The sequence below is a fragment of the Talpa europaea genome (genome assembly GCF_964194135.1).
Source record: "Talpa europaea genome assembly, chromosome: 4".
Classification (NCBI taxonomy): Eukaryota; Metazoa; Chordata; class Mammalia; order Eulipotyphla; family Talpidae; genus Talpa; species Talpa europaea.
Window position 1 is genome coordinate 120,080,553 of NC_140070.1, and position 27,337 is coordinate 120,107,889.

Here is a 27,337-nt window from a genome sequence, read left to right on the forward strand (position 1 = left end):
CTCTGGTGGCCGGGGAGCAGCCGGGAATCGAACCGGCGCTGCAGAGGCTGCGGGCAGCTTCGCAGCCCAGCGCTCAACCGCTGCGCCACAGGGGAGGCCCTACACCATAGACATTTGTATAAACTGTTACTCTTCCTGATACTTAACAAAATTAGACTTCTTTATTTTCATCTGTCATTAACTTTTCAAAGTTATCTTTAGAAGTTCACATATGCATACTTCACTGAGGTTTTTTTAAACTCTATTTTAAACTTTCTTAAAAGAGTAAGTGCAAACCCCCAAATTAAAATCCTTAATTTGCTCTTCACAATGGATACATGTATCAGATCACCATGATATACACATTAAATATCTTATAACTTTGTCATCTATACCTCAATGAAGTTGAAAAAAGACTGAAATCACACATTCATAAAAGCCTTATTCTGGGCCAATATTGAGAAATAGAGCAATGCAAGGGGATCTTTTATTCATCACACAAAGTAAAAATACAGAATTATCAGTTTATTTTTCCTTTAAAGAGAATACACTTTGCATATGGAGAAATAAAAGATCAGTTGTCAGGAGATGCTTTTGAAGAATGATCAATAAGTGCTTTATCAATGGTTGGATATTGAAACCAGGGACCATCGCCTCTCGAGCGCATCAATCTTCGTACTTCCAGCTCCTTTAACCTGTAACAAAAGGAAGAGCAACAATATGATTCTAGCACTTCCACTTATAAATTTAAGGAATTAGTTCTATAAAGTAACTAACAGAGGGCCTCCTTGGTGGCGCAAGGTGTTAAGACACAACCTATGAAGCTATCCACAACCACTGCAGCATGAGTTCAATCCCCCACCAGGGAGATACCCACACGGCGTAAAAGACCTCTCCGTTCTGGACCACTGCTCCCCTCAGCAGTGTATTTCAGTCGTTCTGCCTGTTCTGCTCTGTCTCTGGTAAATCCTCTCACCTGTACCCTAGCTCTTATATGCATAAATAAATAAATCTTAAAAAAAAAAAAAGAATAACCACAGAGTCTTTTGCTTTTATGCATATACAGATACATGTATATGCATAAATCTGACACCTCTAAAGAGAAGTATTTCCTTGTCTTTTCTGCCTTTTAGGTGTTAGGAGAATCAGTGACAGAATGCCTACTACTGAGGCCACATATACTGTGACAAGTGCTAGGAATTAAAAATGAACAAGCCTTCTTGCAGGAACTCCCATCCTGTCTATAGAGGCTGCCCATCACCAACAGGACAGACTAAGACATGTAATTCACCAGCCTAATTAACATCAAATGATCAATATTTATAAAGAAAAACTAGGATTAAGAAAAATATTCTCCAACTCTAAGATCTATTTTCTTGTCCATATCCTTGCTAACAAACTGCATAATCTCTCTGTAGAGAATAGAGATCAATTTCCTTCTTTCACGAACAACATTGCTATTCCATGCTCTTAAATACTTAATAAAAGTTCTATATGGTAACTATATATAACTATTGATATATATGCAGAAAACAAGCAAGTTATGCAGTCTCTTAATAATTTAATTATATTCCAATATCTTCAGTATCATAGCAGTTCTTATAAGCAACAAAGTTTAAAAAAACAAACAAACTGAAAGCAGATCAATGGTAGCCTAGGGTCAAGAGACACAAGGACAGGAAAGAGGTTCAAGGGCAATTGAAACGACCTTGATTATGGCAGTTTATACAGCTATATACTGTTTTCAAATTTAATGAGTAATTGTACTGAATTTAATGGCTATATCTGATTATATGTAAACCTATTTCAAACACCATGATATATTTCAGATAGGGTCAAATTTAAAAGCAGCAAAATGAAACATGAGTGAATATTTAAAAAGCTAATTTTGGACTTATATATTTACTTATTTATACACACACACACACACATTTATGAGATGCCTAAGCATGACTTAAAATTCCAGAAAGAGAAAGACTGACAAACCTGACAATAAACAACAAATACAAGCAATTAAACCACTGGCCCATAGTTAGTGTTCAAAAACATCATTAGGCTACTGCTACAGTTTTGTTTGAAACATAAAAATATTTGTTATAAAAGATTCTACCCTGTTAAAATATAAGCTACAAGCTGAGAAGCATATCTGCAACAAAAACTAAAGAGGGTTCTTGAATTAGAAAAACAGGCAATTTGTAGAAAAATAAACGACCAGTAGATATTCAAAAATAAGCAAACAAACAAAAAAACTGAAATGATGAGGTTTTTTCATAACATTATCAACAATCTTAACAGAAAAAATATTTAGGTTAAAAGGTCCTCCCTGGTTGCCTTGGGATTAAGTCTCAGCGTTATCACCACAATGGCTTAAGTTTGATCCCTGGCCAGGGAGCTGACCCACATGGTGCAGCAGACCTCTCCTGTCTCGCCTGCTGCTCTCCTTAGCAGTATATTTCAGTAAATCCTCCTGTTCTGCTCTGCCTCTAGTGAATCCTCTCATCTCCCTACATTTCTGGCCTACACCCCAGCTCTTCCACCCAAATAAAGAAAGAATTAAAAATTAAAAAAAATATTTAGGTTTGATAAATTCCATTACTGGAAAAGGTGTGAAGAAAAAGTTACACTGGTGTCAAAAAAGACAACTGACATTTTTTTTGGAGAAGAGTTTGGTACTACTGAATCAGAACTTAAAACATAACATTTGGCTTCTCAGTGTCACTGCTATAATATAAACACCTACACACACGCATGGATAAGAGGATATTCACCAGAGCATTATATAGCATATCAAAGGAATGGGGAAAGAACAATACAGGACGTTAAGAAAATGAAGGCTCATCCACCCAATGATATCGATGATGCGGCCATGAAGAAAAATGTGGTTATATAGTTATAGAAGGAGCACCAAGATAAATTTAAGTGAAAAAGAGACAAGACACAGAGCAGTATTTATGAGGATTTCATTTGTGTTACCATATTTTTAAAAGATATATAAATATATCTTTTGATAAAATTTTTTCTAGGAATATATGTAAGAAATTATCAAATGATGGCCACCTCAAAGGAAAAAACTGGGTGCAGGAGAAAAGGAAACTGGAGGAAAGGAGAGAGGAAAGAGTGGGATTTTTTTTAAAAGATTTATTTATTTATGCATACAAGAGCTGGGGTACAGGCCAGAGAAGCAGGAGGTGAGAGGATTCACCAGAGACAGAGTAGGGAACAGGCCAGGCAGACAGACTGAAGTACACTGCTGAGGGGAGCAGCGGGTGAGACAGTAGAGGTCTGCTGCGCCATGTGGGTTGCTCCCTGGCTGGCCGGGGATCGAACTCATGCTGCAGAGACTGTGGATTGCTTCATAGTGCAGTGCTTAACCCCTTGCACCACCAGGGAGGCCCAAGAGTGGGATATTTTAAGAAAGAATTCTTTTCAATCTGACAGATACTATCTCCTAATAGTGTCCTAGTCTCCAATTTATAATCTCTACTCTAAAAAGGTCAATTCTCTTCCCATTTTCATCCTTTTTGTAGAGCATCCTAAAGTGTTGGAATTTGTAGCCATTGGAAAGGATTTTCTATTCTGCCCTCCAAACCCTCCCTCCCGTCTTTTACCGTAATTCAGCCTTTTCAGCTTCAATTTGAAGGATAGCCATTGTTTTTTCATAGTTCTTTTCAGGACCATCATAGAAAGTACGGGCAATCCATCTTGATATAGGATGCTGTTAAGAGAAAATTTATTTAAAATTAGTCAGTTTCTGAATAGTACTTTGCTTTTCCAGTTTATTATTCCTGAAAGTGACTATGTCAAACCAGTAAATTAAAATGTGCCAAATGTTTTCTATATTTTAAAAAATAATTTTAATATTATTTAAAATAATTTATATATTTAAATAATTTTAACCCATTAGGCGGATAATATGTCTACCCCCATTTGATAGATCAAGAATACACAAAGTGGACCTCCCCAGTGGCGTAGCGGTTGAGCGCTGGGCTGAGAAGCTGCCCATAGCACCAGTTCGATCCCCGGCCGCTGGGCGAGGGTCCCACATGGCACGACAGATCTCTCCTGCCGCCCACTGTTCCCCTCAGCAGTGTACTTCGTCACTCTGCCTGTTCTATTCTCCGCTCTGGCTCTGGTGAATTCTCTCACCCTCCCATGCCTCTGACTGTACCCAGTGCTTGTATAAATAAATTAATTAAAAAAAAAAAAAAAAAAAGAATGCACAAAGTTAGAGAGTTACAAAGTGGCAGCATCTAGACTCAAATCAGGTTTGTATGACACCAAAATCTGTGCTCTCTCCAGTTACACTACAGTATCTTCAGCGACAGATTTAGGAGAAAAACCCAGGGTTTGGTGAACCCAAAAAGGAAGTTTTTCCACAAGATGCACAGAAAAACTAAATGTATAATTTTTCTTAAGATTTAACATTGAAGACAGTTGACTTTGTTCCTTGCCACGTCTTCTCACAAGACTTTTAAGGATCAAGTGATTCCTGGTCAAGAAACAAAAGTAGAATCATCCCATACACCAATAGATTCGGATGAAAACTAGTGATAAAATCAGATATAACTAAGAATTCTGTTAGTATCAGTATTACTGGCATTAATATTGATAAAATATTTTCTATGGCATTGAACTTTGAATAAATTCTGATTGTTATTCCGCTTAGTTAGAGAACACACACAGAATCATTCTTTAAAAAACAAAAAAGCTTAAAATAAAACCTGCAGAAAATTACCCAGAGAGATATTTATTAAAAAGTGGACAAAATATACATCATCTACTTGGTATCAAAAATTGATTATAAAACTATCATAATTGCTGAATGAAGACATTAACCAGGGCATTGATGTGACATCTGACAGAAAGTAACTTTCAATGACTTATACACCAACCTTGAAATATTCCCAGTGTTCTGGGATATAGCCTTCTGGAATTTCTGCTAACTCAGCTTCACCTAATAAGAAAAAATAGTGATGTACAACCTTAGTATCAGGAGTTGATAATACTAATTACTATTTAAGTGAAAAAATCAACTTCCCATGGTTTTAAAAATCTTTTATTTGTATCAGTGAAAATCTCTAATACATTAGAGTGACTTCAATCTGGTTGAAAATTCATTCATCAGTCTTTCTAATGTTTTTCTGTGTAAGGAATTGTTATAGCATTATATGGGAGTTTCCCATTTTGTTTTTATACATTGTGTAACAAGATACAATAAAAGACGTTATTACTCCTTCTGATTTTCCCTAAACCTGCTAAATCTACTAGATGAAACATTTTAGGATTCAAGATATTAGAAGTACTTTGAGCAGAATTTCTCACGTAAATGTAATATTTACTATCATTCACAACTCCATTCTCTGTTAAATAATAATTCTGTATGTTCCAGGGTGGATAAAAAATTCTTTTCTCTCTCAGCCTACCTTCTACCCCCATCTCTATTTGCCTTAATCTGACTGGTCAAAGCTGGTTTTGAAACTGGAAATGAGAAGACAGGCTTTCTGAAGTTTTTTTTAATGTGATCTGTAGGGAATCAGTGACTAAGTTTTTGGAGGGAAAACAGACATGTTTAAAAAATATTTATACTATTTCAGTTTAAGATTTGGTTATTTAAAAGTAAAATCCCATGCTTATGTTTATCTTATTATTTAAAGAGCTTTTCATTATAATCCATTTTTTAAAATTAATGTACATAGGTTTTTAAAATTTACAAATTTGGTTAGGGTGGGGTGGGGTGGGAAGGACTTACCAATGAATACATTCACCAGAGTTATTCCAATTGCTACTGGAATCCCAGTCAACAAAATGTAGAATTTCTGTTCAGATAAAAAAAAAAGTTTTCCTTTGTGAATGGGAACAATAGTAATATCTAATATGATATATATATATATTTATTACTTTTCTATGGCTGCTATAACAGATTACCACGAATCTAGTGGCTTAAACCAACACATACTTATTATCTTACAGTTCTGAAGGTCAGAGTCTAAAATTAGTGCACAGTACTAAATTCCTTTTAGATGCCTACAAGGACAATCTGTTTCCTCCCCTTTTCCACATTCTAGAGACTGGCTACATTTCCTGACTCGAAGCCCCTTCCTCCATCTTCAAAGTTAGCAGCGCACATCTGCTCTTTACCTTGCCCTCCTGCCCCACTCTTATAAGGACTTGCATGGTTACATTGGTCCCATTTAGATAATCGAGGAAAATCACCCCCATCTCAAAATCCTTAATCACATCTGCAAAATTTCTTTTATCTTTTGAAATACGAGATTCACAGATTTCTGGGATCAGGATGTGGACACTGTTGGGGGGACGTTATTTAGAAACCACAATGGGGTTGTTATAAATATTAAATATGTTGGGTACTTATAAATGCACCTGGAATATAATCACTATTTATTATACATCAATATTATGATTATTATACAGTATACATAAATCAATTTTTTTAAAGTGAATCCATTAGGAAAAAAAGAGCAGCCAGGTATGGCTTATAACTGAAAGAGTATAAATGAACCTTCCTTAGAAGAAACCTGGTATGTATGTTATATGCCCACAAGAGAATAAGTTTTGACACAAGCCTCTCCTGACTCTCTTTTCTTACCCTCAAACTGTCATAATTATGTGATTTCCTTATATTTCTTAGAAAATAAATTTGCCAAATTGGAAATGCAGTATTATTTATTTCTGTGATTGTCTTTTGCTCTAACTTTTAGATCTCTGTATTTAATACCAAAAATGAAAGAAAAAAGTAAGGATTAATTATACAAGTATAATACAATCTATATTTATTAAGAGTTTTTTTTCCCACTTTTTTGGTGAAAGCAATGTAATGAAGTCTGAAAATTTTGTACAAAGAAGTGTAAAAACAATAAGATGGTTTCAACCACTGTCTAGAGTTTGACTTGCACAGGACCAAGAAAAGCAGACTCTTAACCAAGATAATGGAGAGAGACAAGAAGCTCAGTGAGAGTAAAAGAAAGCCTAGAGGACAGCAAATGCTCAAATGGTGGGTTTGAGGACCAGCAGCAGTGTCCAAGCAATCTTCCATTTTCCAAGTCTCCACTTTTCTTTACAGAGTCTTGAGACACATAAATCCACACAGCATAGTAGTTTTACCCTCTGAAAACAATGTTGCTGAATAACACAGAAATAACATGTTCCCAAATAATGAAATTCCTCATTTAGAATAGTCATTTCCTAAGCTTTTTGGTAATTTAAAGAGTATCTTAGTAATACAAATAATTATTCCCAATGAATCTGTTTTCAAAGTTTTGTAGTTTGTGGATCTTTTTTTAATCTTCAAGCAGGAAACACAGATTATATTTCAAAATAATAATATTTTATATTTCAGAATAATAATCTTGAGAAGAAAGAACGGCTTAATTTTTACTTTCACTTAGCATAAATCCTTTTTCTGAGGAATGAAAGGTTCACTATTTTAGAATGATTTTCAGTAACAAGTCAGACCTTACTGAGACAGAAAGGGTCTCAGGACAAAGACAGACAAGGACTCAAGGACAAAAGTCTGCTGTTCCCATGGGCTGGTAAACAACAGGTTAAAAACCTGATGATTCTAGACCCAGACACCTGCTGCCATAAAGTTCCTGGCCTGCTGTTTTCTAATACTAATTTCCCCCCAGTCTGGGCATTCCTAAGTTATCTCTCCACACCTTATCAACTTGACTGCTGTGAAAAAAGGGAAGTTACAGACACAGAAGAAAAGAGTCATAGACCTTCAGACCAGACCAGTTCAAACTGGAGCTGCAGACATACAGCCTCCATGAAATGTTCACCCTGGAGACAGTCAGGAGTCCTGCATGCATTGAGCTGCAGCTGATTGGTGCCCACAATTAGCAACAAGAAATGGATGTTAGCCAAGTCAATTCTCCCTGCTTTCTCAGCCAATAAAGTTTAAATCTTTTGTTCTCAAACCCCAGATCTGCATAGAATCCTAGCCCCAGCACCTCAGGGAATCTTTTTCATACCCAGAAAGGTCTCCCCAGAGTTCTCCTTCCTTGTTGTTTTTGCTAATCAGTAAAGGCTGACTCCTTGCCTGCCCTCACAATTGTCTGTAGAGTCCTCTTCTCAATCTTGACCAGAGGATCTCAAAGAGCCCCTTTAGTTGGTGCAGAGTCATGGTTCAGCGGTAGAATTCTCAAAGAGCCCTTTCCTGCAGGGCTCCTCAGTCTATCCTCTGATTTCCAGTGAATGGAGCAATGGCCAGGCTGACAGGTCCCAAGCCCACTACCTTATCTGGTGACGCTTAGTATACAATCTCAGTCTATCTTTTGAAAAAAGAAGTATGAATCTACAAAATAAAATCTTTTGTAAATAAGACATTTTCTAAGCAAGCAAAAAAATGTTTAGCTCAAAATGTTTAACTCACCATTAAGTGCAAAAACCGCTTGTCATAGTATCCAGAAGGTTTGATGATAAACAGTCTCTTCCCATGGTCTCCACTGTGTCGAACAGGAGCTGGAAGTATTAAATTACCCTGTTTTATACAGGTTCATATGGGTACACTGTAATATTGTGAGGTAAAATCATTATAAGAAAATGCAAACACATAAATATTTAATATGAATTAAGAAAAAAAGTACATGAGTCCTTGAGTACCAGAGACTGGGAGGACAGGGTATCTTTAAACAGAGATTGATGTACTGTTCTCACCTACAGATCCCCACATTTTTATTTAATGATAAAATTTATCTAAGGTGTGGATTAATCACTGCAGCAACCTGCTAAAGGGCTCTCTTGATAGACCTGCTGGGTTCAAGAGTTCTATGAAAGGCTGGATGAGGTGGAGATGTCATTCCTGACAAAGACACAAAGCTACTGCCACAAGAGCGACTACTACAATGATAATGAAATGGGGTCCCCCCAAAATCTTCATATACATTATAAAAGTCTGAATCTAAAAAAGATTAAACATAGTAAGTGGAAAGTCCTGCTTGGACCCCCAAAAGTTTACTTGTCCACCAACTAAAGAAGAGTTGTTGGTGTGATATGTTTACTTGAAAAGCCAAAGGTAAATTCAATCTTAAGCTGATGTACTAGAAGTACAGGGTCAAAACAGGAGATGCCCTCATCCCCATCCCCTAACATCTCCATACAGAGGTATGTCTGTCCCAGAGTACTCTTTTATAAGTGTTGCAGAGCAACCCCGATATAAAACGGGTTGTCTGGCTGTGGGTCCTCACCCGCGTGCTTAAAAGGGACTTATTAATACTCCACTACAGGCATACACAAAAGGTCAATAAAAGGTTTATTTACAAGGGAAAGAGAATTAAGGAAATGTACAACTCAGGGAGAAAATAGGGCAATAAAGTCTTTAATGCGTCCTACCCAATCCGCCCACCTGGAAACCCAAAGGCACTCTCAGAGCTGGCCGCGTGCTGCGAGCTGGCGGAGAGCCAAAATGGGGGACCCTCTCCAAAGCCCAAGTGTCTGGTTTTATACCAAACCTGGCTGCTTAACCCCACCCTCAGGTTCCAGCAACCTTCCCTTTGGTGGTGATGGGATTTGGAGTTCCCATGTCTTTTGGCTTTGGTCTGGAGTTGGGGGTGGAGTCCACCAAGCTTGTATGGAATTAATTAGCTTTAGGTCATCCCTTTCCCCCTAACAGAAGGACAATCTGGAGCAAGTTCCAACTCAGACCCCAGGCTGGCAAACAACTTGAAAACTGACATATTGAAACTGTAAGCACTGAGGTGATTGGCGTATAAAAGAAGGAATCTGGCCAGAGACCAGAGAAGTATCTATAAATAACTGAAGGACTGTCCCATGACAAAGGGCTTATTGTGTGCTGAGCTTCAATGTGTCAAGAAGTAATGTTCAGCTTAATACAAGGAAGAAGACTCTACCACTTACTGCTATTAAAAATTAAACTGGACTACCCTCCCAACAAGTTATTCATTATCAATAACAGGGTACAACACAGATTAACATATTAATGTAGGAGGTAAGCCTCAAGGACTTTCCCTCAAAGAATCTGAAAATATGGCCTCTTTTAGAGTGCAAGGGCAAAAGCTTTCCAACTCATCAAATTCAATGGTTTCCTTCCAATTCCCAGAACAGTTTGCTGCCTTCAGGTATCTGCACTTTTCCCTTTGCCTCAAAGTTTTCCTCAGCTTCTTTGAATGGCTGCCTCTGTACCACATCCTTCAAGGCTACTAACAAACTTACCTGCTCAAAGTCATCTTCACTGACTATCCTATCCAAAGTTGCTTCCCGTGTATTCTCCTTAATATCATTTGGCTATTTCCTTTAGAACAAAGAGCAAGCACTACGAATCCTAATTATTTTGTTAAAGTCCATCAGGTCAGAGAATGTCTTATTAGTACTGTATCTCCAGTACCCTTTGGTGTCTATCACATGGTAGTTCCTCCATAAAAATTGAATTTACATTTCTTGAGTAAATTAAATATTCCTTAGTCTCTAAAAGTAAATTACTCATTAGGTAGTATACACCTAGCTTTTCCTTTCAATCAGACAGACAACAGAGACAGACAGATACACACATGCACAGTCACACACCATGCAAAAAAGAAAGCCATAAAGAGATATAGATTAAACTCTATGTGGCTGGGGAACACTGATTATGATTGGCACTATTAAGAGATACGTAAAATGTTAACAAATAAAAAAAGGACTGGAAGAAAGCTTGGTCTCGCTGCATTCTAGTAATATTAATGCAGTGAGTACTGTTGCTTTTTTTTTTTTAAAGATTTTTATTTATTTGTGAATACAAGAACTGTTCTTGAATACAAGAACATACAGGCCTGAGATGCAGCGGGTGAGAGGATTCACCAGTGATAGAGTACAGAGTGGGGAACAGAACAGGCAGAATGACTGAAATACACTGCTGAGGGGAGCAGTGGGCGAGACAGGAGAGGTCTGCTGCACCATGTGGGTAGCTCCCTGGCCGGGGATCAAACTTGTGCAGCAGAGGCTGCAAAAAGCTTCACAGTGCTGTGCTTAACCCCTTGCATCACAGGAAGGCCCTATTGTTGCTTTCTTTACATATAATTACCATATGATTAAATAACAATAATGTCATTAAATGTGCTAAATAAATGTTTATTAGAAATCGTTTCAAAGTACATTTTATAGCACTAAAGTCTTTTTAAATATTCTGAGCTTCAGTAATTTCCTACTGATGTATTGCAGACATCTGCTTATACTTAAAATATTAGGGCAAACATTGCTTACTATCAGATTTCTGAAACTCAGGCCCTCCTACCACCAGAAAGGTATCTTTCGCCACTCTCTAAAGCCTGAAATTTCTCAACTGTTGCTCATTATATGGAATTAAGGCTTCAATAACCATTTTTTAAAAATGCAATAACTTAGGTTTTGACAACTGTGATATTCCTGAGCCTCAAACTCCACACCACTTTGTTTATAATATCTATTTTTAATACTTATCTCAGCTTTTTATCATAAGAGGAAATACACATAACTGCTCATTTTGACAAAGGTTTTTCAGTGAAGGTGAATGAAGACAGCATGACAGTAAGAAAGATGTGGCCACAGGGCCCTGTAGAAGGCTAATGCTTTGGTGTTATAGATTTTTCCAACTTTTCACAAATAGTTTAGGAAATAGATTAAAATTACCATTTTTTATTCTTTTTAAAAAAGATTTATTTTTTATGCATACAAGAGCTGGGGTGTAGGCCAGAGGTGCAGGAGGGTGAGAGGATTCACCAGAGACAGAGTGGGGAGCAGAACAGGAGGAATGACTGAAATACACTGCTGAGGGGAACAGTGGGCAAGACAGTAGAGGTCTGCTGCGCCATGTGGGTGAGCTCCTTCACAGGAGATAGAGTTCAAGCTACAGTGGCTGCAGATAGCTTCATAGTGCTGAGACTTAACCCCTTGCGCCACCAGGGAGGCCCCCAAATTATTTTTTTTCTGTAGTTCTTATGGTAAGAGCCCAGTTCATTTCAAAATGAGAATTCTAGAACTATGCAAAATTATATAGAAATACATTTTGGGTTATAAATACTTGTCAATAGGAAAATGATTTGTTTTATTTTATTTCCCAGTCAAGAATATAAGCACAGAATATAAGGATCCTCTTTTTAAAAAAACAAAAATGAAGAATTGCAGGTTCTGAGCAAGTACATGCATCCACTTAGCCTACAAGGTGTGATAACCCAAGGTTACAAAACTACTAAACTCTGGAGCCAGGATTTGATTGCAGGTAGCCTGGCTCCAGAAGAAACAAAATATGATGAGGCTCTCTACCCTACCAGAGCCTACATAAACAATAATACACAGAAGAAAATCTTTCATTTGCAGTGATTCACATGCAAAATACCTTTGAAAGCCAGTAAAACACTGGCTAAAACACAGCCAATACAGCTATTAATACTTTCCTTCTCCCACTGAAAAGGGCAGAGACTACCTGTAATGATCTTTCTATCTAAAAATGGGAAATAGTGTATAAAGAGGAACTAAGGGTGAAATTTTACCTCAGTTTACCTTCAGCTAGGCATGATTAAGTATCATCCAAGAAGTATTTGAATAGGGGAGTATTTATAATAACAAATGGCTTACAAAGATGTTTTATCAAGGAATGTTAATCCATGTAGTTTTAAAACAAGTTCAAATTCTAGCTGGGAATTTGTTGAATACCAGCGATCTTTCCATTATTTTTCCAGAAAGTCTCTATCCATACCACCTCATTATGTGAACTGACATGATTAAATTGGGAGAAGATAGATTAGTAGAAAAAGATATTTTGAAGTTGGAGGTGATCTTTTTGGCTTTAAATTTCACTTCCTTTTTATTTGCATTGCATAGGACAAACAGCTTACAGTATATCTTTGATCAAGTAGATGAATACCTTTAAAGATTCAGAATGGTGCCTGGCATGTCACGAATGCTCAATAAATGTTAGCTGTCATTGTTTTTGTCATGAAATTTGGCACAGTAGTGTAGGATTTCGGTTACAACTAAGTCAGTTTCCTCATCTGTAAAATGGGGATAACATTGTACTTTGCAGAGTCCTTGAAAGACAGACTGACATAAAGCACACCCTTAGAATTCAACCCATAGTCCCCTGCAAAAGATTCCAGAGATCCCTCTCCTAACTAAACTGTGACATTCTTAGGAATTAGGCACTTTTCCTTAATTGTTAGGGGGAAAAGGATGTCCTAAAGCTAATTCCATACAGGCTTTGTAGACTCCACCCCCCACTCCAGACCAAAGCCAAAAGACACTGGGAACTCCAAATCCCATCACCACCAAAGGGAAGGTGGCTGGGACCTGAGGGTGGGGTTAAGCAGCCAGGTGTGGTATAAAGCCAGACACGTGGGCTTCGGAGGGGATACCCCATTTTGGCTCCCTGCCAGCTCGCAGGCTGGGCCAACTCTGAGAGTGCCTTTGGGTTTCCAGGTCGTCGGATCTGGTAGGACGCATTAAAGACTTTATTTCCCTATTTTCTCCCTGAGTTGTACATTTCCCCAATTCCCTTTCCCTTGTAAATAAACCTTTTATTAACCTTTTGTGTGTGCCTGTAGTGGAGTATTAATAAGTCCCTTTTAAGCGCGCGGGTGAGGACCCACAGCCCGGTAACCCGTTTTATTTTATATCGGGGTTGCCCTATAACACTAACTGCACTGTGACATTCTTAGGAATTAGGCACTTTTCCTTATGAGCCCCTTTCTTTCTAAGACAATGTTAATAATTCCACTTCATAACTGTGTTGATATAAAACGAATACAATCCAGTCTGGATTTATTATTATTTATTCATTAACATTACAGACTTTTTCTTCTCCTGACTTTAAATGAAATAAACTAAAAAAAAAAAATCTTGGGCCCCTTAAAACTACATGTAGGCACTGTACCTACTAGGGCAACGCTGAGTATCCCCACCTGCCTGACAGCTTAGCCTCTCAAGGTTCCTCAGCAACATGACTTCTTACCTGTGGATCCAGAGACCCAGGACAAGTGGAATGTACAAATAACCTGGTGCCTGGGAATTCTACTCTTTCTAATCCCACCTTCATCTGCAAATTAGTACCAAATTGGGTAGTTGAGAGGCAAAGTGCCTCACAAATGCTAATTATAATTTAAACGCGATCGATCTGGTTAAGAAAACCCTCAATTTCCTTACAGATCCCATGCTCCAATCTCTCCTCAGGCCCCAAACATTCAGTCTCTCCCAGACCCCACCAAGGTCACCGGGGGAAAGTCCTCCATCTCCTATCCCGCTCTCCCTGCACGCGCTTTCTCCCAGCGCCAGCACTCACCGACAGTCTTCGGAAAGCCACGAGTGAGGAAGCCCCCAAATCCAAGTTGAGTGCGGAGTCGGCGGCCAGACAGTGCAGCCACAGCAGTGGCCGAAGCCCGCTGCAGCAAACTCATGGCCGCCATGACTACTACGGGCAATACGGAAAGGGGGGAGAATAACGGGAGCCGAGAAAGCCAATTTACCAATAAAGGCGAAGGCTAAAGGTGGCCATATTGGATGAGGGCAAATCCTGTTCCAGTTCGCTCCACGGGAAGTGACGTCATGTTGGCGGAAACACGGTTTGCTTACTTACGCGAAAAGATGGCTGCCGCCAGTGTAGCCGTTCTTTGCAGGAAGTTATCAGCTACTCTGAAGATTTCTAGGTCGTTAATAGGTCTTCAGGCCCCTGGTGGCACAGGGTAAGTGATTTAAGTGATGAGAGGAGTAGAAATTGTCCATCTCTCCAACTCTGGGGCTTGGTGGTTTGCTGAGATGCTGAGATCAGCTCGGGGATGCGAAGGCGGCAGGAATGGCTGAGCCGTTGATTACACCTCCGTGAGGAGTGCGTGACCTTGGAGAACTTGCCCACCTCATGCATTTCCACTCCCTCCTAAAACACTTTTTGCCGTTTACTGTAAACCTGTCAGTGCAGGGAGTCTGCATATCCCCAGTATTTGAAGCTTAGAGGTACAGAAGCATCCTTTTGGGCTGGGTGGAAGAAACTTCTCTGAAGAGCTTTTGGCCAAGGACCTGCACTCTGTCGGGAGCTTTTATACTTCCAGACTCTATCACCACATTATTCAGTAAATTTTGAGTGGGTAAACGAAAGTTGGTTATTAAACAAACGGAAAGTCGCCCTGCAGTGTGAGAAAGAAACACCCTACACATGATATCATTATTTCTGGAGGCACAGCCGGTCTTCTGGATTGCTTTTCTTTTTTGCTTAGGGTGTATGGTTTCCTCCAATTTATTGGCATTCGTCCATAATGAATTGACTTTTATAAATAATTGGGTGTGTCGGATATTTAAAGGTATTGTAATTTACCAAGTGTAGTTCATAAGGGTAATTATGCTCTTGAATTCAACACAATTGTTGAGCACCTATCATGTGCTATTATATTACTGCTTAGACTCATCTCAGAGTAAGGAATATATGCATTTTTTTTCATTTTGCGGAAGCCCAGAGGTTGTAACTTCATCAGGGTGACAAGCTTTGATTAACTGTCTCTGCCATCTCATTGTCCTTTTTCTTTAAAAATTTAGTTTAGATTTTTATTATTATAAAATGAAACCTGTCCATTTTCAGACACTTTGGAAAATGGGTAAAGTATTTTGAATAAGAAAGTAAAATTTTTTTCTCAGAGAAAAAAACAGATTTTCTTCCATTTTTTAAAATTTTGCATCTATACACATACACATATTCTTAAAATCACAGTAATATTTACTTATGCTTTTTTATGTTCTACTCTTGTTTCCCCAACTTTTTATTTTTAAAAATTTCAAACCAATGGAAAAAGTCTTAAGTGTAGTAAAAAAAAATATGTACTCTTCACTGATGTTAACAGTCTTTAACATATTGTCACATTTTCTTTTTATAGCCATGCTTTTTTCCTGCACTACTTGAGGCATGTCAGAACTGCAAACATGACAATTCAACATATATGTTCTAAGAACAAGAAAACTGTCTTAGTAACCACAATACTATAGTGATCGGATTGGGAAATTTAAATATCAGTATGTTACTCTGACTGCACTTCTATTATCTAGCTTGCAGTGCAATTTCAAATATTGATTGTCTTGGTAATTTCATTTTATTTTCCTTTTTATTCAGGACCCAGTCAGTGGTATTTTATTGCATGTCACATCTTTTTCATGTCCTTTGATTCAGAAAATGTTTCTTTCAGGACATTGACATTTTTGATAAGATCAAACTTCTTAGATTATTTCTTCATTTGGATTTGTCTGATTGCTTCTTCATGATTAGTTTCATGTTAAATATTTTTGTTAGGGATATGGCACTTGTGATACACTTCAGTGACACATCTCACTGTTTTCCTTTAAATTGTTTCCCCAGATCTTTAGAGGCTCTTTGAAAACGTGATTTTTTAAATAACTGTGTAATAATTTATCATACGAATGCACATTAGATTTTTTTAACCATTCCCCAGTTGCGCATTTACATTATCAACTTTTTTTATATCATATGCAATGCTTTTATATGCACTTTAACTTTTAAATTCCTGTCTATGATAAATTTCTTTAATTGAGGTTTTCAGATGAGGAGTTAACTGGGTTAAGAGGGAAGTATTTTGAGCCTCTGATACGTGTTGCAAAATTAACCTTCAGATTGTTTTTATCTGCTTATACATTCTCTGGCAGTGTATGAAGGACCTAAAAATGTTACCTTAAAAATATAATTATTTAATGTATTACCTTTAAAATTATGTGAATATATTAACCTCTGAAATTATAGGGTAGTAACATCTGAAATATAATGTTAAAAATAATTTCTCAGGCACTTTACATATTGTAAAATATAATTTTTCCTGTGCAGAAACTCTGAGTATGATTTTTATCATTGTAGATGAGGAAATTTTCTAGTTATTGCTTATAAAATTCAGATGTTGTAAAATTCTGAGGACTCATATATGTATTTCAATTGCAGGTTTTCTCTTAATTTGTTGCCTAAGAATACAGCTGATGTCCCATCTTTTAACCAGTGTAGATTAATTCATACCACGTTGTCAAGGAAAGGACTGGAAGAATTTTTTGATGACCCAAAGAACTGGGGTCAAGAAAAAGTGAAATCTGGTGAGATATTTGGGTTAGTCATTATTGAAAATATTTATTGAATCTTGCAACCTTTTGGGATTATCCAGTTTGGGAATTATTTTGTGTTTCCTTTGGGAACATCTAGTAGAGAAAATTAAAAGGATTGTCTAATAGTAGAGTTAGTTGTTCCTTGGCAGGTTGACAAGAAGTTTAGAAGAGGAGCAGATTAAAATTATTAAGTGAAGTGAGGTTTGGGGTTTGTTTTAGATTTCACTTTTTTAGAGATAATTGACAATTATATAAAGTATTTTGATGTTATTGTGAAAATTCTGTATTAATGTTAACATTTTTGAATGCTATTGCTAGCATCAATATTTACTCATGTTATCTAGAGTAACCCCAATTTAATCTTTTTTTTTTTTTTTTTTTTAGAGGCATGTTTTATTTATTTATTTGTTTGTTTCTTTGTTTCTTTGTTTATACATGCACTGGGTACAGTCAGAAGTGCGGGAGGGTGAGAGAATTCACCAGAGCCAGAGCAGGGAGCAGAGCAGGCAGAAGGACCGAAGTACACTGCTGAGGGGAGCAGCGGGCGGCAGGAGAGGTCTGCGCGCCATGTGGGACCCTCCTCCGGTGGCCGGGGTGCAGCCGGGGATCGAACCGGCGCCACAGAGGTCGCCGGCAGCTTCGCAACCCAACGCTCAACCGCTGCGCCACCAAGGAGGCCCCCCAATTTAATCTTAATTACATATTATACTATGGATATAATAAGGCGATTATACATTTTACAAATAAGGAAACAGTTTTAGTGAGGTTAAGTAACTTACCAAAGGATACATAGCTAGAAAATTATTTCATCTTAGGAATTTATCATTTTAATAGGCGCTTCATGGACCTGTCAGCAATTAAGGAACAAAAGTAATGAAGATTTACATAAACTTTGGTAAGTATACTAAGTACATTAGCATCTAGGTGTTTGAAACAGTTACAGTGTAAACAGGTATAAGCTGTATATCTCTCTGATGTAAGAAATTGAGTGAAGTGTTTTGTCTTACAGTTTTGTGAATGATATATGTGATACATAAAATTGTAGAAGATTTTTATTAGTATGAAAGATTAGGTTTCATTTAGACAAATATGTCAGAATTCTTAAGTAGTTAAGGGTATATATAGAATTTTAACTATTACTACTAACCGTAATAGTATCTTTATACCAACAGCTTCAGCAAACTGGTAAAATTATTTTTTTTTTATAGCTGTGGGTTTTTTTAATATAAATTTTATTTTTATATTCCCCATGCAATTGCAACCCCCTTATTTTGACCACAAGCCCTCCTTTCCCCACCCCCCAACCCCCATACAGAGTCTCTGCTTCATAGTTGTTTGTTGATTTTGATTTTCACTTTCTTATAGTTATTCATTTTCCTGGTCCCTTATTTAAGTTTTCTAGATTCCTGCTATGAGTGAGACCATCCGGTATTTTTCTTTTTCTTTCTGGCTTATTTCACTGAGCATGAGCCCTTCCAGCTCCATCCATGTTGCTGCAAATTGCATGTGTTTATCTTTTTTGAATGCTGAGTAATATTCCATGGTGTATATGTACCACATCTTCTTGATCCAGTCATCTATTTTTGGGCATTTGGGTTGTTTCCAAAGCTTAGCTATTGTAAACAGTGCTGCTATAAACATAGTGGTGCAGGTGCTCTTTGGAATTGATGTTTCTGTGTCCTTTGGGTAAATACCTAGGAGTGGATTTGCTGGATCATATGGAAGCTCTATGTTTAGTAGGTCAAGAAATCTCCATGCAGCTCTCCATAGTGGTTGGACCAGTTTGCACTCCCACCAACCAAACTGGTAAAATTAAATGTGAAATAAATAGTTGGTCACATTTTGATCTTTCTCCTATTACCTTTTGCCTGTCTGGGATGTTTAATTTGAATTCTTTGGGAAAGTATGTTGGAGGGTGCTTCTAGTTGGTAATATGGGTAGATTTTTCTGCTGGGTTCTCCTGATAGAGAGGGTGATAGGATTTAAGACAGGGTTGTATTTTGTTTTTTTAAGATTTATTTATTTATTTATACAAGCACTGGGTACAGTCAGAAGTGTGGGAGGGTGAGAGAATTCACCAGAGCCAGAGCGGTGAGTAGAACAGGCAGAGTGACGAAATACACTGCTGAGGGGAGCAGCGGGTGGCAGGAGAGGTCTGCGCGCCATGTGGGACCCTCCTCTGGTGGCCGGGGAGCAGCCGGGGATCAAACCGGCGCTGCAGAGGCTGCGGGCAGCTTCGCAACCCAGCGCTCAACTGCTGCGCCACCAGGGAGGCCTGACAGGGTTGTATTTTTAATGGACTATATTAGCCCAATTTTGTATTTTGTTTGGACTGTACTATGTTTTCAAATTGGGAAGTTTACATAAAAATAAGGATTTCTGGCTCTTAAATAATCAGACCTGTGACCTGGCAACAGTTGAGCTGTAGTCCTTCATGGTAACAACTGAATAGCTGTTGTTATCAATTTACCTCTGGTCAGTTGATACACAAAGACCTGGGTCTTGCTGTTGACATGTGACGTAGGAGATAGTCTTGTGAGACTGAACTGTTAAACCTGTGGAATCTGCTGCTAACTGCAGGTTGTGAGTATCAGACACTTCGAGAAGTGGTGTTAGAAAAGACATACATATTTTGTGTCAGAGGGGAAAGGTGTCCCATTTGGAGCCAGAAATGTTAGGAGTAAAATATCACAGGTTCATTATAGAAAAATAAGTTGTATTAATGCACTGTGACTGCATTATCTGTAAGGGGATGATTAGGGCTATTTCATTCATCGTGGATAACAGCAAATGATTTATTATCTGTAACTCCTTCCTAGTACCTTTGATTATGTTGCTTTCCTTCTTAGCTTAGTCCCATTTCTATGAAGCTTTCCTTGATCATCTTAGCTAGAGATGTCTCATCTTTCCTGCTTAATTCTTATGGTATTTGCTCTTTATACCACAGTATACCACATCACATTTTACTTTCAGAGGCAGCAGAATAAAAATAGAATAGATGTTTTTACACAGGGAGTCTGATTTGTACCTGAATTAGCTGCGTGTTCTGGAATGCCTAATTTCTCTCAGCCTTTGTTTCTTCATTTAGAAAGTGGAAATAGCACCAACTTCAAAGGGGTTTTGTGAGAATTAAATGAAATAATATATTTAAAGAACTCTGCACATTGCCTGGCATAAAACAGGCGCTGAATAAATGTTATTTACTTCCATCTTCTCTCCAGTTAGAATGTACAGGCTATGTTTCATGCTTTTTTTGTAACTCTTTTGGCACTTTATAGAATATGTGACATACGGAAAATTTTTTGAACAAATGAATAAGCATAAGTACAGATCTGTTTAAAGGAATTATCTTTGTAATGTTGTTCTGTATATATCAAGACTTCTAAAAAATCGTTAAGTACAGACCATTAATTTTGATGTCAAAAATCACAACTTTATTAATATAACCACAAATAAAATCACAAGCTTTTTATTCTTTGATATAGGTATGTGCTACTGAAAGAAAGGAACATGCTCCTGACTCTAGAGCAGGAGGCCAAGAGGCAGAGTTTGCCAATGCCAAGTCCAGAGAGGTTGGATAAGGTAAAATTTGGGGGAGGCTGGAGACTGTTTTGTGCGGGATAAAACTCCATTTAGGTGTGTATATGATCCTACATTTCTTGTCAGGTAGATTACTTTCATTCTGTTTCTGCTTCATTTTTAATAAACTTAATAGAGTTGTACAACTACTGATTTTAGAACATTTCCATAATACCAGAATGAAATTTCATGTCATTCTGTAGTCACTTCCCATTCCTATCTGTAGCTTCAACATATATGTGGACATATGTTCTTATTTTTCATTGGTAGAGAGCTAGGAGTGAAATCGCTGGATGATGTGGTAAATCTATGCTTAACATTTTAAAAAATTGCCAACATTTTTTTTCTTTCGTAAGGCAACAGATAAACTTCATTTATTAAATTCTTTTTTTCCAGAGGGACTATTTTCAAAAGAGTATAGATCTTTTATAAATATCACCTGGCAATGTTCTAAAAAATTGACTATGTATTCTTTGTTGTATAATAAACCACCATCTTTCAGCAAGCAAAACACTAAATTTGACTAAAGACATCATCCAGTGAATTAGGATGCAATTAGAAGTTTGGAGAGGGGACATCACACTTCTACTAAATTAAGAGAAACATTTTTATAGTCCAGAAGTCTTTTATTTTTTTCATACCTAGTATGCCACAAATTCATGAGGAATGGGTGCCAGCAGCTCAGGCCCCTTTCCATTGCCTCTCACAAAGTGTGCTGCTCTGGGTGGAGCTGGCTGGCACTTCAGTTGAACTCCAGTACCTTTCTCCTGGCTGGCTTTCTTTTCTGATCATTTTCTTCTTTTCCGGTCATTTTCTTTCACACATTTTAGGAAGCTCTCTTAGCTCTTAGGCATTACTTTTTGAACAGCGCTCATCCCTTAGGTGTCTACAGTATCACCTTTCTTGTAGATTTGCATGCATGTGGCCAAGGAACAACTCTCAAGTTTTCTAAAAGGCCCAGAGAGTATATGGTGGGTTCCTCTCCTCTTTCCTTTCATTTGGCAAATTACTAGAAGGCAAACATTCTGGCCAAAAGGCACAAGCTGTTTTTCTAAAGTAAGCAGCACCATTTTACATTGCTAGTTCTATCCTGTTTCCTCACCAACTGGCTCAAAATTTTTTAATTATGGTTAAAAACCGACAAAATTTACAATCCTAACTATTTTAAAACACAGTTCTATAGTGTTATTTTCTCATTTCTGAAAATGTCAGTTTTTAAAATTAGATTTTCTTTATCATTAAGAGTAAAAATCCCGTGTTCTGCAGTTCTACTCCTAGAAGTAATCAGTCATACATGTTGCCTGTTTATCCATTAGAATTTTTCTGTGCATGTGGCAGTGTGTCTAATTGTTTTTATTTATAAAATTTGATTATATTGTAGAAAATATGCATTTTCTACTTACCTAGTATATCCTGATGTCTTTCCATATCAGTATATATAGATACTTTTCATAGCTGTACTTGTTTTTTTTTTTTTTAATTAATTTATTTATTTATACCAGCACTGGGTACAGTCAGAAGCGCGGGAGGGTGAGAGAATTCACCAGAGACAGAGCAGGGAACAGAACAGGCAGACCGACCAAAGACACTGCTGAGGGGAGCAGCGGGCGGCAGGAGAGGTCTGCGCGCCATGTGGGATCCTAGCCGGTGGCCGGGGATCAAACCGGTGCTGCAGAGGCTGCGGGCAGATTCGCAGCCCAGCGCTCAACCTCTGCGCCACCAGGGGAGGCCCTAACTGTACTTGTTTAAGGCATTTCTTCCACATAGAAGTTTAATATTTTATTTAGTTAGACTCATTAGGGTTTTTTTTTTTTTCATAGATTGCTTTTGAGATTAAGTCTGTATCATTGATTTTCCTGTGCCATAGCAAGTAGTAAGTGAGCCCAGGACTCAGCTTTTTGTGGTAGCGTTAGTTTTGATGTCTAATCTCAGCTGCTTTAGTTTCCCTTCCCCATACTGCTCACAACCATGATTGCCACACTGCCTCTTAGAGGGAAGGGCCCGGTATCCCTGGAGAGAGTCAAAGGTGGTACGGAATAAAATCCGTTATTTGCCGTAATCGTGGAGAAGGTTATTTTGACTTAGTGAAAGTTGCGTTACAAAACATTTTTTGGTCTTCAAATTTTGTTTTGATATGAGACTGACAGAATAGTTAGAATAATGCAAAGAATTCTCATGCACTTAGATCTGCCTGTGAATATTTTATCACATTTGCTTTTTTCTTTTTCCTCAGCCGTTTGAGAATTACATACATGAATCTTAAGTGTATATATTTCCTTCACATAACCAAAGTACAATTTTCAAAATCAGAAAATTAACATAGAGACGGTATTATCTACAGAACTTTTTCAGATTTCATCAATTACCATACCAATGTCCTTTATAGTAAATGAAAATCCTGCATCAGGGTTTTTTGGATATGTCTCTAGTTTCCTTTAGTCTCTATACGTAGTCTTTGTTTTTCATGACTTTTTTCAATAGTACAGGCCAATTGGGTTTACATATTCCCCATGGTAATTGTGATGATTGGGAGGAATATCATGGCAATGCCATATTCTCAGTGCATCAGATCAAGAGGCTGTTGATTTGTTCTTTCATTGATGTTATCTGCATCAGTAATTTGGTTACTGTGTTGTCTGTCAGGTTTCTGCACCATAGCTATTTTTTCTTTGTTTTGACATTATTTAGGTGATTGTTGAAATTGTATCTTTCTCTTCTCAGGTAATAGAGTCTATGGATGCATTAGATAAAGTTGTTCAGGAAAGAGAAGATGCTATAAGACTGCTTCAGACTGGTCAAGAAAAATCTAGACCTGGTGCTTGGAGAAGAGACATCTTTGGAAGAATCATATGGTACACAGATTACATTGTGACTTTTCTAAGATGAGAGTGGAGATCCCATGCCGCAACCCTATTCAGTATCTCTTAAGAAAAATGACCATATGAGATAAATTAGAGATGTATCTAATATAAACATGTGTCCCTAAACTCCTTAGGACCTCCAGGGTATGAATGAAGATAGATTTATCTGGTGGCCCAGGCATCCTGTTTCTTTGATTCAGTTATTTGTAGGTTCTTTACCTCGTGTGAATCCCAGAAAAATGTATCTGTGCACATACAATTTCAGAGGTTTATATGCCCCATGAGACTAATTTTAGGATACACACCTGTCTTCTTTGCCCATTAAGAAGCTGGGACTGTTGGGCCTCCCCGGTGGCGCAGCGGTTGAGCGCTGGGTTGCGAAACTGCGCGCGGCCTCTGCGGCGCCGGTTCGATCCCCGGCTGCTCCCCGGCCACCAGAGGAGGGTCCCACATGGCGTGCAGACCTCTCCCGCCGCCCGCTGCTCCCCTCAGCAGTGTACTTCGGTCCTTCTGCCTGCTCTGCTCCCCGCTCTGGCTCTGGTGAATTCTCTCACCCTCCTGCGCTTCTGACTGTACCCAGTGCATGTATAAACAAAAAAACAAACAAACAAACCAGCAAACAAATAAATAAAGCATGCCTCTATTAAAAAAAAAAAAAAAAAAAAAAAAAAAGAAGCTGGGACTGTTAAAAAAAGCAGCTCTTAATAAGTATCTTGGTTTACTCCTGTTGCCATCAAGATGCACATGCAGTTCCCAGAGTCCTGATAACTGACCATTCACACTAAGGGATATGTAATTGAGAAAAACAAGGCATATTCTCTGTATCCCAGGGGTTAATTGACATTTGGATTGAGCTGCCAAAAGGAAGTATCATCAGCAGATTTTTAAACATAGGTCAACAAAATGGGGAAGGCATTTTGGGTGGTTGGAGAATGTCTCTATTTTTGAAATTATACCATATAACAACACTTACTTATCGGTTGTTTTGATAGAATTTGCAGCCAGATTTAGGGGATTATCTCTGTTACTGTAATCATTTAATCCAGTGCATGAAAGAGATTGCCAAAACATCTAAGAACTTTATTTTCTACTCATTTTTATTTGGGTTAATCCAGTTGAGGTCAATTAGGAAGGGGTGAGAATGTCAATTTTAGAATCTGTGGGAAAGCTTTTCTCTTCAAGGATATTTATTATTTTGCTTTTAATTTTTCCAGTTAAAATAGTGAACAAAGCACTTACATCCTCTTTGCAATATTGCTTATAATCTCAGACATTTTAATTCCAGTGCCTTTTCCCTACTTTTCTATTGCATGCAAAATTTAAGATAGCCTTTTAAATGCAGACCCCCTTCTTAAAAAAATTACATCCAATTTTTTTTTTTTCTCTCAAAAAAGAACATCTGACAGTCTTGTCAGACATTAGTTTTGGGATGTTTCATCCTTGACTATTACCTTTTGATGAACTGACAAATAAAATAACCATTACTATTAAGTAAAATAACTGTTAACCTTTTGTGGCACTATCAAATTATATAATGAAAGCCAAAGTTACAAAGAGACTGGAATTTAGGCTTTTAATATTACAGATTCTGAATTTTTAGAAATGATGGGTTAAAAGCCTGAAATCAATCCTCCTGCTGCCTCCTTACTTGAAGTATTTTCAAATAAATACTCTATCAATTTATACTTTCCTTTTTTCCTACTCAACATTATGGTTTTTTAGGTTTCATTATGTTGGAATAGATGTAGACAACTGTATTAGTTGGTATAATTTACTTACATTAAAAGTACAAAATAAACATGTAAATATCAAATTGGATCTATATCAAATTGTTTTTATACATGTGTACATAAACATGCATAAAGTGATTATGTACATATACAGTATGTATATATGTAGCAAGTCTTAGGTAATAATCTTCAGTTTATGGCTTAGAGCTATTGTGTAAGTAGAGAACTTTATCTGTATCTTTAAATTTATATATAAATATATTTTTGAAGGCATGATCTGAAGCAAACATTGCAAAATATTAACATCTGCAGTTTTGCAGTAAGTTTACTGTGATCATATTGCAGTATATTTTCGATACTTTTCTCCAAGTTTAGAATATTTCGTAATTCATTAAAATGTAAAAGACCTTTCAGAAGCCAACTATATCTCATTTTATTTAATCCAAGGGAGGTTAAAATTGCAAAAAGTGAAAATGTATTCAGTTTTCTCTAAGGCATTACATTTTTGCTTTTATTGGCAGGCACAAGTTCAAACAGTGGCCAATACCATGGTACCTAAATAAGAGATACAATAGGAAACGATTTTTTGCGATGCCCTATGTGGACCGTTTTGTCAGGTGAGCTATACGTGTACCCTTAATAATGAAATATTTACCTTTATATAAAATGACAGACACATTACTAATGAGTGTACTTTGTGGAAAAAGAAAAATCAGAGAAAAGAAGACAAAGTTTTATAAAATCTTACTATTGAGAAACATGTTAGCATTCTAATACATACAGTGTACTGTTGCCTTTTTTTTTTTTTTAAGATTTTTATTTGTGCATACAAGAAATGGGGTACAGGCCAGAGATGCAGGGGTGAGAGGATTCACCAGAGACAAAGTGGGGAACAGAACAGGCAGATTGTCTGAAACACACTGCTGAGGGGAATAGCAGGCAGGACAGGAGTAGTCTGCTGCGCCATGTGGGTATCTCCCTGGCCAGCATGGAACAGCTTCACAGTGCTGTGCTTAACCACTTGCGCCAACAGGAAGGCCCTAATCTGCATATTCTTAACAAACCTTTATTCTTTCAGATTTTTTTTTTTTTAATGAATGATTAAAATTTGGTTGGAGCAGATTGATGAATAGAATGTATAATCTGATTTCAACTTAGTATTTATACTTCATTACAAAGTAGCTTATATCCTATTTTTTGTTTATACATGTATTTTTGTCTTTACCCAAATATTATGCATATCTCAATTTCTGTGACCTCCCCCATAGCACCGGCACATTATGGTATGCCTTTTTATTGTATTGCTATAGATTATATGCCTACTGGTTAATAACATATCCCGTAAAATACCAACTGAAATGGAGAATTGGCGTCCAAGATCTTATCATTTGTAATTTTGATGATTCCTGATTGGTGATAAGAGAGCAACATAATTTAGCTAAGGTACAAATTCCTCATATGCCTGCGGATGCTGAGTGGTATGTTACTGGCATCTAGGCATCATCTCTTAGTGTGGTTTTATTCTCTTTGTTGTAGGGGGAATGATATGGTACACTGACTGCTATTTGAAATTAGGGAATCCGGAAAGTCTCAGGGTCTCTCTCAGGATGTAAAAAAGCTAATATATTCAATAAAATATAGTAGAAAGCCCAATCTGTAACAGGCTCAAAGATCTGTACATTATTTCCTGTCAGGAAATTAGAAACAATTAGAAAGTAGATGCTTTTGATTTCACATTTATCTTTGACTTATGCAGGTTTACAGTGATTGTTCAAGTTTAGCAATACACATGACATACCTGTTAGAGACTGGCATAATTAATTGAGGCTTTTAAGTAATTGATTTGGACATAGTTTGATATTTTATATTGAGTAACAGGGAAGTTTTATATAAATTGCTGTTATGTTTTTATCATTGTAGACTGAAACTTGAGAAACAAATTCGTATCAAAACAAGAAAGAAAAGTTTAGAGAAAAAGAAAGAAAAATTTCTTCAAGAAAAGTTTCCCCATCTTTCTCAAGCTCAGAAGACAAGTCTTGCCTAAGATGTCTGAATTGTTCGTTGACTATTTTTGTTTTGATTACATATTATTTACAACATTATATGTTAAATGGTTTATCA

The 27,337-nt window shown here is 37.2% G+C and overlaps 2 protein-coding genes across 4 annotated transcripts; one reads left to right on the forward strand and one right to left on the reverse strand.

Annotated features, from left to right (window-relative positions):
- Window positions 1-379: 379 nt before the first annotated feature.
- Window positions 380-14,459, reverse strand: NDUFB5 (NADH:ubiquinone oxidoreductase subunit B5). 3 transcript variants are annotated; one of them, XM_084231505.1, is made up of 6 exons: window positions 14,246-14,459; window positions 8,372-8,460; window positions 5,729-5,795; window positions 4,872-4,933; window positions 3,588-3,694; window positions 380-674 (listed from the first exon to the last, which is right to left on the reverse strand). In XM_084231505.1, exons 1-6 carry the CDS (start codon window positions 14,367-14,369, stop codon window positions 554-556), a joined length of 570 nt encoding a protein of 189 aa, XP_084087631.1. In that variant the 5' UTR covers window positions 14,370-14,459; the 3' UTR covers window positions 380-553. The 3 variants fall into 3 exon arrangements, with proteins under 3 accessions (XP_084087631.1, XP_084087633.1, XP_084087632.1); XM_084231507.1 differs by lacking the exon at window positions 3,588-3,694; XM_084231506.1 differs by lacking the exons at window positions 5,729-5,795; window positions 8,372-8,460.
- Window positions 14,460-14,529: 70 nt separating this feature from the next.
- Window positions 14,530-27,260, forward strand: MRPL47 (mitochondrial ribosomal protein L47; the record flags this gene model as incomplete). The annotated part of the gene is made up of 7 exons (XM_084231737.1): window positions 14,530-14,645; window positions 16,892-17,037; window positions 17,881-17,941; window positions 20,532-20,628; window positions 23,347-23,477; window positions 25,738-25,833; window positions 27,137-27,260. The coding sequence occupies exons 1-7, from the start codon at window positions 14,548-14,550 to the stop codon at window positions 27,258-27,260; spliced, it is 753 nt and encodes a 250-aa protein (XP_084087863.1). The 5' UTR covers window positions 14,530-14,547.
- Between the last annotated feature and the right edge of the window lie 77 nt (window positions 27,261-27,337).

Coding starts and splice junctions, on each gene's coding strand:
- NDUFB5 (XM_084231505.1), bottom strand. CDS start 14,369: ATGGCGGCCATGAGTTTGCTGCAGCGGGCTTCGGCCACTGCTGTGGCT. Junction 8,461..14,245: donor TGGCTTTCCGAAGACTGTCG/GTGAGTGCTGGC, acceptor TAATACTTCCAG/CTCCTGTTCGACACAGTGGA. Junction 675..3,587: donor GCTGAAAAGGCTGAATTACG/GTAAAAGACGGG, acceptor CTTTTGTTACAG/GTTAAAGGAGCTGGAAGTAC.